A 13164-nucleotide genomic window follows, 5' to 3' on the forward strand; every position below is an offset into this window, starting at 1 on the left:
AAACATTACATATTATATTATGAATACAAAGCTTCTTATAAATTTTTGCCAATTCTGTGTTTTCATTGGATTCTTTTGTAAAACTTTATATATAGTCTTCCAGTGTTTAACTGGGGAATAAAGAGTCTCTGAGCCTACCCAAAAACGACTTGAGTAAGGAATGTCAGAAGTGAAACTATAAGTTCAATGGAATGTTCTTGAACAATCTCCATCTCTTGACAATGTCCTTTCCCTGCCAGTCAAGCTTAGATGTTGTCTCACCCATAAATCTTCTCAAACTATCTGCAGTAGGAGTAATCTTTCTTTCAGGACACTTGGGTGCCTCAGTCGATTAAGTGCTTGAATCTTGATTTTGGCTCAGGTCATGATCTCATGGTTTGTGAGATTGAGCCCCTGTGCTGACAGCACACAGCCTGCTTGGGATCCTCTCTTGCCTTTTCTCTCTGCCCCCTCCTGCTCGTGTGTGCACGCTCTCTCTCAAAATAAATACATAAACATAAAATAGAAGTAATCTTTCTTTTGTACTCATTTCAGTCACTTATTACATACCACTTGTATTGCAATACTACTTGTATTGCATTTGTTATTATTAAGACACATAGTATACCTCCCCTGCCTCCCAATATGTATGTAAACTCCTTGGAGGAAAGAGGTTTTTTTTTTTTTTTTTGGTTCAACCTCTCTCAATCTGAATTCTCTATAGTGTAAAATGCAGACAGTAATACCCATCTGGAAGGAATGTTGTGGAGGTTAAATGAAATAACATATATGAAAGTACTTATGTGTACAAGTGCCTGGTACATAGTAGGCCTTCAATTAATGTTTATACCTTGCTTTTCATTATACCTTTTTTGTTTTCAATTTTTTATTTAAATTCTAGTTAGTTAACATATAGTGCAGTATTGGTTTCAGGAGTAGAATTCAGTGACTCATCACTTTCATACAATACCCAGTGCTCATAAAAGTGCCCTCACTAATACCCATTACCTATCTAGCTCATTCCCCACTACCCACCTCCCTCCATCAACCTTCAGTTTTTTCTCTATCTTTGAGTCTCATAGTTTGTTTCCCACTCTCTCTCTTCCCCCCACTTACATGTTCATCTGTTTGTTTCTTAAATTCCACATATGAGTGAATCATATGGTATTTGTGTTCCTCTGACTTACCTTGCTTAGCATAATACATTCTAGCTCCATCCACATTGTTGCAAATGGCAAGATTTCATTCTTTTTGATTGATGAGTAATATCCCATTGTGTGTGTGTGTGTGTATACATATACATATATATGTGTGTGTGTGTGTGTATATATATATATATATACACACACCACATCTCCTTTATCCATTTGTCAGTTGATGGACATTTGAGCTCTCTCCATTGTTTGACTATTGTTGATAATGCTGCTATAACATTGGGGTACGTGTACTTCTTCAAATCTGTATTTTTGTATCCTTTGGCTAAATACATAATAGTGCAATATGCTGAATCATAGGGTAGCTCTATTTTTAACTTTTCAAGGAAACTCCATACTGTTCTCCAAAGTGGCTGAATCAGTTTGCATTCCCACCAACAGTGAAAGAGCGTTTCCTGTTCGTATCCTCACCAGCACCTTTTGTTTCTTGTGTTGTTAATTTTAGCTGTTCTGACAGGTATGAGGTGGTATCTCATCATGGTTTTGATTTGTATTTCCCTGATGATGAGTGATGTTGAGCATCTTTTCACCTGTCTGTTAGCCATATGGATCTCTTCTTTGAAAAGGTGTCTACTCATGTCTTCTGCCCATTTCTTCAGTGGATTATTTGTTTTTTGGATGTTGAGCTTGATAAGTTCTTTATAGATTTTGGATAGTAACCCTTTATCTGATATGTCATTTGCAAATATCTTCTCCCATTCTGTAGGCTGTCTTTTAATTTTGTTGATTGTTTCCTTTGCAGTGCCAGTTGTTCCCAATTGTTCATTTTTGCTTTTGTTTCCCTTGCCTTTGTGACATGTCTAGTAAGAAGTTGCTCTGGCTCAGGTCAAAGAGGGTGCTGCCTATGTTCTTCTCTAGGATTTTAATGGTTATGTGTCTCACGTTTAGGTATTTCATCATTTTGAATCTATTTTTGTGTATGGTGTGAGAAAGTGGTCAGTTTCATTCTTTTGCATGTCATCATCCAGTTTTACCAACACCAATTGTTGAAGAGAATGTCTTTTTTTCCATTGGGTATTCTTTCCTGCTTTGTCAAAGATTAGTTGACCATATAGTTGTGGGTCCATTTCTGGATTTTCTATTCTGTTCCATTGATCTATGTGTCTGTTTTTGTTCCAGTACCATACTATCTTGATGACTACAGCTTTGTAATATAGCTTGAAGTCTGGAGTCATGATGCTTCCAGATTTGCTTTTCTGTTTCAGGATTGCTTTGGCTATTTGGGGTCTTTTGTGGTTCCATACACATTTTAGAGTTGTTTGTTCTAGCTCTGTGAAAAATGCTGGTGGTATTTTGATGGGGATCGCATTAAGTATGTAGATTGCTTTGGGTAGTATAGACATCTTAAATACTTTTTTTAATGTTTGTTTATTTTTGAGGGAGGGACGGAGGGAGGGAGGGAGGGAGAGAGAGAGAGAGAGAGAGAGAGAATAGGGGTAGAGAGAGAGAGGGGGATAGAGGATCTGAAGCGGGCTCTGTGCTTACAGCAAAGAACCTGATGTAGGCTCAAATTCACAAACTGTGAGATCATGACCCAAACTGAAGTCAGATGCTTAACTGGCTGAGCCACCCAGGTGCCCCAATATTTTAACAATGTCTGTTCTTCCAATCCATGAGCACTGAATGCTTTTCCACTTTTTTTGTGTCCTTTTCAGTTTCTTTCATAAGTGTTCTATAGTTTACAGAGTACAGACCTTTTATCCCTTTGGTTAGGTTTATTCATAGGTATCTAACTGTTTTTGGTGAAATTGCAAATGGGACTGATTTCTTTTTTGTTGCTTTGTTATTGGTGTATAGAAATGCAACCGATTTCTGGGGCTCCTAGGTGGCTCAGTTGGTTGAGCATCTGACTTGGGCTCAGGTCACAATCTCACCGCTTGTGAGTTCCAGCCCCGCATCAGGCTCTGTGCTGACAGCTCAGAGCCTGGAGCCTGCCTTGGATTCTGTTTCCTCCTCTCTCTCTGCCCCTCCCCTGCTTGTGCTCTCTTTCTCTCTCTCTCAAAAATAAATAAACATTTAAAAAAATAAAAAAATAAATGCAACTGATTTCTGTACATTGAATTTATACCTATGACTTTGCTGAATTCATGTGTTAGTTCTAGCAATTTTTTGGTGGAGTGTTTTGGGTTTTCTACATAGAGTATCATGTCATCTGCAAATAGTGAAATTTTGGCTTCTTTCTTGCTGATTTGGATGTCTTTTTCTTTTGCTGTCCGATTACTGAGGCTAAGACTTCCAGTACTATGTTAAATAGTAATGGTGATAGTGGGCATCCTTGTTTTGTTTCTGACTGTAGGGGAAAGGCCCTCCATTTTTCTCCATTGAGGATGATATCTGCTATTGATCTTTTGTTATATGGCCTTTGTGATGTTGAGGTATGTTTCATCAATGCCTATTTTGTTGAGGGTTTTATCAGGAATAGATGCTGTATTTTGTCAAATGGTTTTTCTGCATCTATTGAGAGGATCATATGGTTCTTATTTTTTAATTTTTTTAAATTTTTTAAAAAAGTTTTTATTTTAATTCCAGTTAGTGACATACGGTGTTATATTAGTTTCAGGTACACAATATACTGATTCAACAATTTGTTACATCACCTGGTGCTCATCACAACAGGTGTACTTCTTAATCCCCATCACCTATTTCAGCCATCTCCCCAATCCTATCCCCTCTAGTAACCATCATTTTGTTCTCTTAATCAAAAGTCTGCTTCTCTCTCTCTCTTTTTGTTTGGTTTCTCAAATTCCACATTTGAGTGAAATCATATGGCATTTGTCTTTCTTTGACTAATTTCACTTAGCATTGTACTCTCTAGCTCCATCTGTGTGGTTACAAATGCTAAGACTTCATTCTTTTTTATAGCTGAATAATATTACATTTTATGTACACACAAACACATCCACACACACATCTCCTTTATTTATTCATCTATGGATGGACACTTGGGCTGCTTCCATATCTTGGCTATTGTAAATAATGTTACTATAAACATAGAGGTGCGTGTATCCTTTCAAATTCGTGTTTACCCAGTAGTGTGATGGCTGGATCATAGGGTAGTTCTATTGTTTTTTTAAATGAAATTTGTTGTCAGGTTACCTAACATACAGTGTATACAGTGTGCTCTTGGCTTCGAGAGTAGGTTCCCATGATTCATCGCTTACATACAACACCCATTGCTCATCCCAACAAGTGCCCTCCTCAATGCCCATCACCCATTCTCCCCTCCCTTCCCCCCACCATCAACCCCTCTGTATTTAAGAGTCTCTTATGGTTTGCTTCTCTCTCTGTTTGAAACCATTTTTCCCCTTCCCTTCCCCCATGGTCTTCTGTTAAGTATCTCAAATTCCACATATGAGTGAAAACATATGATATGTCTTTCTCTGACTTATTTCACATAGCATAATACCCTCCAGTTCCATCCACATTGTTGTAAATGGCAAGATTTAATTCTTTTTCATTCCCAAGTAGTATTCCATTGTATATATAAACCATATCTTCTTTATCCATTCATCAGTTGCTGGACATTTGGGCTTTTTCCATAATTTGGCTATTGTTGAAAGTGCTGCTATAAACATTGGGGCACATGTGTCCCCATGAATCAGCACTCCTATATCCTTTGGATAAATTCCTAGTAGTGCTATTGCTGGGTTATAGGCTGATTCTATTTTTAATTTTTTGATGAACCTCCACACTGTTTTCCATAGTGGCTACACCTGTTTGCATTCCACCAACAGTGCAAAAGGGTTTCTGCTTTTCCACATCCTTGCCAACATCTGCTGTTTCCTGAGTTGTTAATTTTAGCCACGCTGACCGGTATGAGGTGGTATTGCAGTGTGGTTTTGATTTGTATTTCCCTGATGATGAGTGATATTGAGCATCTTTTCATGTGTCTGTTGGCCATCTCAATGTCTTTTTTGGAAGAGTGTCTATTCATGTCTTCTGCCCATTTCTTCACTAGATTATTTTTCAGGTGTTGAGTTTGGTAAGTTTCTTTATAGATGTTGGATAGTAACCCTTTATCCGATATGTCATTTGCAAATATCTTCTCTCATTACGTCAGTTGCCTTTTAGTTTTGATTGTTTCCTTCCCTGTGCAGAAGCTTTTTATGTTGATGAGGTCCCAATAGTTCATTTTTGCTTTTATTTCCCTTGCCTTTGGAGATGTGTTGAGTATGTTGTTGCAGCTGAGGTCAAAGAGGTTGTTGCCTGTTTTTTCCTCTAGGGTTTTGATGGTTTCTTGTCTCACATTTAGGTCTTTCATACATTTTGAATTTATTTTTGTGTATGGTGTAATAAAGTGGTCCAGTTTCATTCTTCTACATGTTGCTGTCCAGTTCTCCCAGCACCATTTGCTAAACAGACTGTCTTTTTTTCCATTAGATACTCCTTCCTGCCCTGTCAAATATTAGTTGGCCATACATTTTGTGGGTGCAATTCTGGGTTCTCTATTCTGTTCCTTTGGTCTATGTGACTGTTTTTGTGCCAATACCATACTGTCTTAATGATTACAGCTTTGTAGTAGAGGCTTAAGTCCAGGAATGTGATATCTCCTGGTTTGGTTCTCTTTTTCAGCATTGCTTAGGTTATTCGGGGTCTTTTCTGGTTCCGTACAAGTTTTAGGATTATTTGTTCTAGCTCTAAGAAGAATGCCAATGCAATTTTGATTGGGATTGCATTGAATGTGTAGATTGCTTTGGATAGTATTGACATTTTAATAGTATTTGTTCTTCCAATCCATGAGCATGGAATGCTTTTCCATTTCTTTGTGTCTTCTTTAATTTCTTTCATAAGCTTTCTATAGTTTTCAGTGTATAGATCTTTTACATTTTTGGTTAGGTTTATTCCTAGGTATTTTTATGGTTCTTGGTGTAATTGTAAATGGGATCGGGCGCCTGGGTGGCGCAGTCGGTTAAGCGTCCGACTTCAGCCAGGTCACGATCTCGCGGTCCGTGAGTTCGAGCCCTGCGTCAGGCTCTGGGCTGATGGCTCAGAGCCTGGAGCCTGTTTCCGATTCTGTGTCTCCCTCTCTCTCTGCCCCTCCCCCGTTCATGCTCTGTCTCTCTCTGTCCCCAAAAAAATAAATAAACGTTGAAAAAAAAATTTAAAAAAAAATGGGATCGATTCCTTGATTTCTCTTTCTGTTGCTTCATTATTGGTGTATAGAAATGCAGCCAATTTATGTACATTGATTCTGTATCCTGTGACTTTGCTGAATTCATGTATCAGTTCTAGCACCTTTTTGGTGGAGTCTTTCTGGTTTTCCAGGTAGCATATCATGTCATCTGTGAAAAGTGAAAGCTTGACTTCTTCTTTGCCAATTTGGATGCATTTTATTTTGTCTCGTCTGATTGCTGAGGCTAGGACTTCCAACATTATGTTAAACAACAGTGGTGAGAGTGGATATCCCTGTCATGTTCCTGATCTCGGGAAATCTGTATTTTGTCAAATGCTGTATTTTGACAAATGCTTTTTCTGCAGCTATTGACAGGATCATATGGTTCTTTTCCTTTCTTCTATTAATGTGATGTATCACATTGGTTGATTTGTGAATAATGAACTAGTCCTGCAGGCCAGGAATGAATCCCACTTGATCATGGTGAATAATTCTTTTGATATACTGTTGAATTTGATTTGCTAGTATCTTGTTGAGAATTTTCGCATCCATGTTCATCACGGATATTGGCCTGTAATTCTCCTTTTTATCAGGGTCTCTGTCTGGTTTGGGAATCAAGGTAATGCTGGCTTCATAGAATCCGGAAGCTTTCCTTTCCTTTTCATTTTTTGGGACAGCTTGAGGAAGGGTAGATATTAACTCTACTTTAAATGTCTGGTAGAACTCCTCAGGGAAGCCATCTGGTCCAGGACTCTTATTTGTTGGGAGATTTTTGATAACTGATTCAATTTCTTCACTAGTTATGCATCTGTTCAAATTTTCTATTTCTTCCCGTTTGAGTTTTGGTAGTGTGTGGGTGTCTAGGAACTTGTTCATTTCTTTCAGGTTGTCCAATTTATTGACATATGCTTTTTCATAGTATTCTCTAATAATTTTTTTTGTATTTCTGTGGTGTTGGTTGTGATCTCTCCTCTTTAATTTGTGATTTTATCTATTGGGCTCTCTCTCTTTTCTTTTTGAGAAGTCTGGCTAGGGGTTTATCAATTTTGTCTATTTTTTCAAAAACCCAGGTCTTAGATTCATTGATTTGGTTTTTTTTTTTTTGGATTCTATATTATTTATTTCTGCTCTAGTCTTTATTGTTTCTTTTCTTCTGCTGGCTTTGGGGTTTCTTTACTGTTCTGCTTCTAGTTCCTTTAGGTGTGCAGTTAGGTTTGTATTTGGGATTTTTGTTGTTTCTTGAAGTAGGCCTGGATTGCCTTTGCCGCATCCCAAAGGGCTTGGAGTGTTGCATTTTCATTTTCATTTGCTCCTGTGTATTTTTAAATTTTTTCTTTAATTGCCTGGTTGGCCCATTCATTCTTTAGTAAGATATTCTTTAACTTCCATGCATTTGGAGGCTTTCCAAATTTTTCTTGTGGTTGATTTCAAGTTTCATAGCATTGTGATCTGAAAATATGCATGGTATGATCTCAATTCTTTTGTATTTATTGAGGGCTGTTTTGTGACCCAGTATGTGATCTATCTTGGAGATGTTCCATGTGCATTTGAGAAGAATGTATTTTCTGCTGCTTTTGGATGAAAAGTTTTAAATACATCTGTCAAGTCCATCTGGTCCAATGATCATTCAACACCATTGTTTATTGATTTTTGCCTAGATGATCTGCCCATTGTTGTAAGTGGAGTATTAAAGTCCCCTGCAATTACCATATTCTTATTGATACAATTGCTTATGTTTGTGATTAATTAATTTAAATATTTGGGTCATTCCAAGTTGGGGACATAAATGTTTATAATTGTTAGCATTCTTGATGCAATTATGATATAATGCCTTTCTCCATCTCGTTATGGCCTTTAGTTTAAAGTCTAGTTTGTCTAATATAAGTATGGCTACTCCAGCTTTCTTTTGACTTTCAGTAGCATGATTGTTCTCCATCCCCTCGCTTTTTTTTTTTTTTTGTTAGACAGGAAGCGGGATTTATTGGTGGGCATGAATGGGGAAGGGCAGTGCTGAGGTTCTCATGAGTGCAGAGCCCGCCATTTGTCCAAGGGGCCACGATTAGGGATGTATTTGACCCCACAGCCATCTGGGATGAGCCGCTTTTCAGCCACCATGTCTTCAAGTTCGCCTGCATTAAACTTAGTAAAGCCCCACTTCTTGGAAATGTGGATCTTCTGGTGGCCAGGGAACTTGAACTCGGCCCTATGTAGGGCCTCAATCACATGCTCCTTGTTCTGCAACTTGGTACAGATGGACATGATGACTTGGCCAATGTGGACCCTGGCCACTGTGCCCTGGGGCTTTCCAAAGGCACCCCGCATACCTGTCTGGAGCCTGTCAGCTCCAGCACAGGACAACATCTTGTTGATATGGATGACATGGAAAGGGTGGAGCTGCACCCGGATGTGAAAACCATCTTTGCCACAGCTTTTCACCATGTACTTGTTGGCACAAATTTGGGCAGCCTCCAGGGCTTCAGAGGAGAGCTGCTTGTATTCATCTGACACCATGTGGCCACACAGTGGGAACTCATCCACTTTTGCCTTCTTATGCCCCAGGTCAAAAATGCGGAACTTGGCATCAGGGACACCTCTGCAGAAACGAGACTTTGGATATGGCTTGTTCTTACGATACTGGTAACACCGGGCGGGGTGGCGGCCCATGGCGACACCAAGATCTTCAGTGGTGCGCCCAAGGAAAAGAGCCTCCATCCCCTCACTTTTAATCCGAAGGTATCCTCAGGTCTAAAATGAGTCTCTTGTAGACAGCATATAGATGGATCTTGTTTTTGTTTTTGTTTTTTTATCCATTCTGATACCCTATATCTTTTGATTGGGGCATATAGTCCATTTACATTCAGAGTTATTAATGAAAGATATGGATTTGGTATCACTGTGTTATCTATAGGTTTCATGCTTGTGGTGATGTCTCTGGGCTTTTGTAGTCTTTGTAGCATTCCACTCACAGAGTTCCCCTTAAGATCTCTTGCAGGACTGGTTTAGTGGTCATGAACTCCTTCAGTTTTTGTATGGGAAAGCCTTTATCTCTCTTTCTATTCTGAATGACTGCCTTGCTGGATAAAGGATTCTTGGCTGCATATTTTCCTATTCAGCATATTGAACATTTCCTGCCACTCCCTTCTGGCCTGCCAAGTTTCAGTGGACAGGTCTGCTACTACTCTTATGTGTCTACCCTTGTAGGTTAAGGACCATTTGTCCTTAGCTGCTTTTGGAATTCTCTCTTTGTCTTCATATTTTGCCAGTTTCACCATGATATGCTGTGGAGAGGACCTATTCTTGTTGAATCTGAAGGGAGTTTTCTGTGCCTCCTGGATTTGGATGTATGCTTCCTTTCTCAGATTAGGGAAGTTTTCAGCTATAATTTGTTCAAGTAAACTTTCTGCCCCTTTCTCTCTTCTTCTTCTTCTTCTTCTTCTTCTTCTTCTTCTTCTTCTGGAACTCCTATGATATGGATATTATTACATTTCATCAAATCACTTAATTCTCTAATTCCCCATTCATGGTCAAGTATTTTCTTTTCTCTCTTTTTCTCAGCTTTATCATTTTCCATAATTTTATCTTCTATTTCACTTATTCTCCCCTCTCTTCCTACATCCTTGCTGTCAATGCATCTAGTTTGTTTTGCACCTCATTTATGTTTCTTAATTCATCATGACTCTTAGTTCCTTGATCTCTGAGCAGTAGATTCTCTGCTGTCTTCTATGCTTTTCTCAAGCCCAGCGACTAATCTTATGACTATTATTCTAAATTCTTGATCAGATATGTTATTTATATCTGTTTTGAGCAATTCTCTAGCTGTCATTTCTTCCTGGAATTTCTTTTGAGGAGAATTCTTCCATTTCGTCATTTTGGCTGGTTTTCTGTCATTTATGTGTTTTAATAGCTTGTTATGTATCCTGCATCTGCAAGCACTACTAAATTAATAAGGGGTCATACTCTGTCCAGGCCTGGCCCTTTAGGAGGTGTTTTTTTGGAATGTGTTGTGTGCTCTCTGTTGTTGTGACTCTGGTTCCTCTATCTTCCTACTCGTAGTGGTGGTTTGGACCTTCACCCAGTGTGCTTTGATTTGTTCATTGAAATAACACTGGAAAATTTTTTAAAAAGGGGGAGGTGGTGGAACATGTCTTATCCCATACAAAGAGAGAAATGACAGGGGTGGGGAAAAAGAAAAGAAACAAAAATGACTAGGTAGAGAATGAGAGAAACAACATGGCTTAATCCAGAGAGAGAGAGAAAAAAAAATAAAGAAAGAGATACAGAAGAGGTGTAGAATAGATTAAAAATGTCTATGGCCTGCCAAGATGTCCCCATGGGCAACAGATGTTGACAGATGTTTCTGTCACTCTGTAGCCCAGATTCCTGGAATTCCAAGTCTTCTGGCCTCAGTACTGCTGTCTTTGAAGGATGCAGGGACTTAGGGTCCCCCTACTTCTCTGCCATGTTGACTCCTCCTCTATCCTTTCCTTTATTAATGTGGTGTATCATGTTGATTGATTTGCAAGTATTGAACTAGCCTTGTAGCCTAGGAATAAATCCCACTTGATCTTGGTGAATAATTCCTTTAATGTACTCTTTTAATTCGATTTGCTAGTATCTTGTTGGGAAGTTTCACATCCATGTTCATTGGGGATATTGGCCTGTAATTCTCTTTTTTAGTGGGGTCTTTGGTGTTGGAATCAAGGTGATGCTGGCCTTGTAGAATGAATTTGGAAGTTTTCCTTCCATTGCTATTTTTTTTGAAGCAGTCTGGGAAGAATAGGTATTAAATCTTCTTTAAGGGGTACTTGGGTGGCTCAGTGGGGTACCTGGGTGGCTCAGTCAGCTAAGCTTCCCACTTTGGCTCAGGTCATGATATCGTGGTCCGTGAGTTCGAGCCCCATGTGGGGCTCTGTGCTGACAGCTCGGAGCCTGGAGCCTATTTCAGATTCTGTGTCTCCCTCTCTCTCTGACCCTCCCCGATTCATGCTCTGTCTCTGTCTCAAAAATAAATAAATGCTAAAAAAAATTAAAAAAAAATAAATGTCCTTTAAATGTCTGGTATAATTTCCATCTGGCCCTGGACTTTTGTTTGTAGAGAGATTTTTGATTCTGTTTCAATTTTCTTGCTCATTATGGGTATGTTAAAATTTTCTATTTCTTCCTGTGTCAGTTTTGGTAGTTTTCATGTTTCGAGGAATTTATCCTTTTCTTCTAGATTGCCTACTTTGTTGGCATATAATTTTTCATATTATTCTTTATAATTGTTTGTATTTCCGAGGTGTTGTTTGTGATCTCTCCCCTTTCATTTGTGACTTTTATTTATTTGGGTCCTTTCTCTTTTCTTTTGGATAAGTCTGGCTAGTGGGTTATCAATTCTATTAATTCTTTCAAGGAACCAGCTCTTAGTTTTATTGATCTCTTCTGTTTTTGTTTTTCTTTTCCATATCATTTATTTCACTTCTGCCTTTATGCTTTCCCTTCTTCTGCTGGTTTTGGGCTTTGTTTGCTGTTCCTTTTCTAGCTCCTTTAGGTGTAAGGTTAGGTTGTGTTTTTAAGACCTTTCTTGCTTCTTGAGGTTAGGCCTGTATTGCAATATACTTCCCTCTTAGGGAGGGAATCCCAAAGGTTTTGAACTGTTGTGTTTTCATTTTCATTGGCTTCCATGTATTTTTTTTTTTAAATTCTTCTTTAATTTCCTGGTTAACCCATTAATTCTTCAGTAGGAAGTTCTTTACCCTCCATGTATTTGTGGTCTTTCCAAATTTTCTTATGGTTGACTTCAAGTTTCATAGCATTGTGGTTTCAAAATATGCATCGTATGATCTCAGTCTTTTTGTACTTGTTGTGGCCTGATTTGTGACCCAGTATGTGATCTATTCTGGAGAATGTTTCATGTGCACTTGAAAAGAGTGTGTATTCTGTTACTTTAGGGTGGAATGTGTTGAAAATATATGTTAAGTCCATCCAGTCTAGTGTGTCATTCAAAGCCATTGTTTCCTTGTTGATTTTCTGCTTAGATTATCTGTCAAGTAGGTGCTGTTAAGTGGATTGTTAAATTCCCCTACTATTATTGTATTATTAGCAGTGAGTTTCTTTATGTTTGTGATTAATCGGCTTATATTTGGGTCTCCAAGTTGGAGGCATAAATATTTACAATTATTAGATCTTCTTGATGGCTTGATCTCTTAATTATGATAAAATGCCCTTCTTTATCTCTTGTTACAGTCTTCGGTTTAAAATCTAGTTTATCTGGTATAAGTATGGATACTCTGGCTTTCTTTTTGTGTCCGTTAGCATGATAGATGGTTCTCCTTCTCTTCACTTTCAATCTGCCAATATCTTTAGGTCTACAATGAGTCTGTGTAGGCAGTATGTATGTATATGTATTGTATATATGTATCTATTGTATGTATGTATGTATTGTATTGTATGTATATGTATTGGTTTGTTTTTGTTTTTTTATCCGTTGTGATACCCTCTCTTTTTTGATTAGAACATTTACATTCAGGGTGACTATTGAAAAATATGAATTTAGTATTCATAACCTAAACTGTGGAGTTGGTGTTTCTGGTGATACTTTCTAGTCCTTTCTAGTCTTTGTTGCTTTTGGCCTTTTGTTCCCCTCTACTCAGAGTCCTCCTTAATATTTCTTGCAGGGCTGGTTTAGTGGTCACAAACTCCTTTAGTTTTTGTTTCTCCAGGAAACTATTTATCTTTCTATTCTGAATACCAGCCTTGCTGGATGAAGTATTCTTGGCTGCATATTATTCTTATTCAGCACATTGAATATATTCTGCCATTCCCTTCTGGCCTGCCACGATTCTGTGGACAGGTCAGTTGTGAACCTGATCTGTCTTC

General features: G+C 38.3%; 2 protein-coding genes across 6 annotated transcripts in view; one reads left to right on the forward strand and one right to left on the reverse strand.

Moving 5' to 3' along the window:
- The window catches only part of ODF2L (outer dense fiber of sperm tails 2 like), a 329427-nt gene that overhangs the window by 56700 nt on the left and 259563 nt on the right, over window positions 1-13164 (forward strand). The gene's annotated exons all lie outside the window — the stretch shown is intronic.
- On the reverse strand, window positions 8272-8978 carry LOC124516215 (60S ribosomal protein L10-like). The gene has a single exon (XM_047085448.1). The coding sequence runs from the start codon at window positions 8968-8970 to the stop codon at window positions 8326-8328; it is 645 nt and encodes a 214-aa protein (XP_046941404.1). The 5' UTR covers window positions 8971-8978; the 3' UTR covers window positions 8272-8325.

Source organism: Lynx rufus, unplaced genomic scaffold (genome assembly GCF_022079265.1).
Source record: "Lynx rufus isolate CCGP_SWC_20201006 ecotype Redwood Valley unplaced genomic scaffold, mLynRuf1.p SCAF_2, whole genome shotgun sequence".
NCBI classification, from domain to species: Eukaryota; Metazoa; Chordata; class Mammalia; order Carnivora; family Felidae; genus Lynx; species Lynx rufus.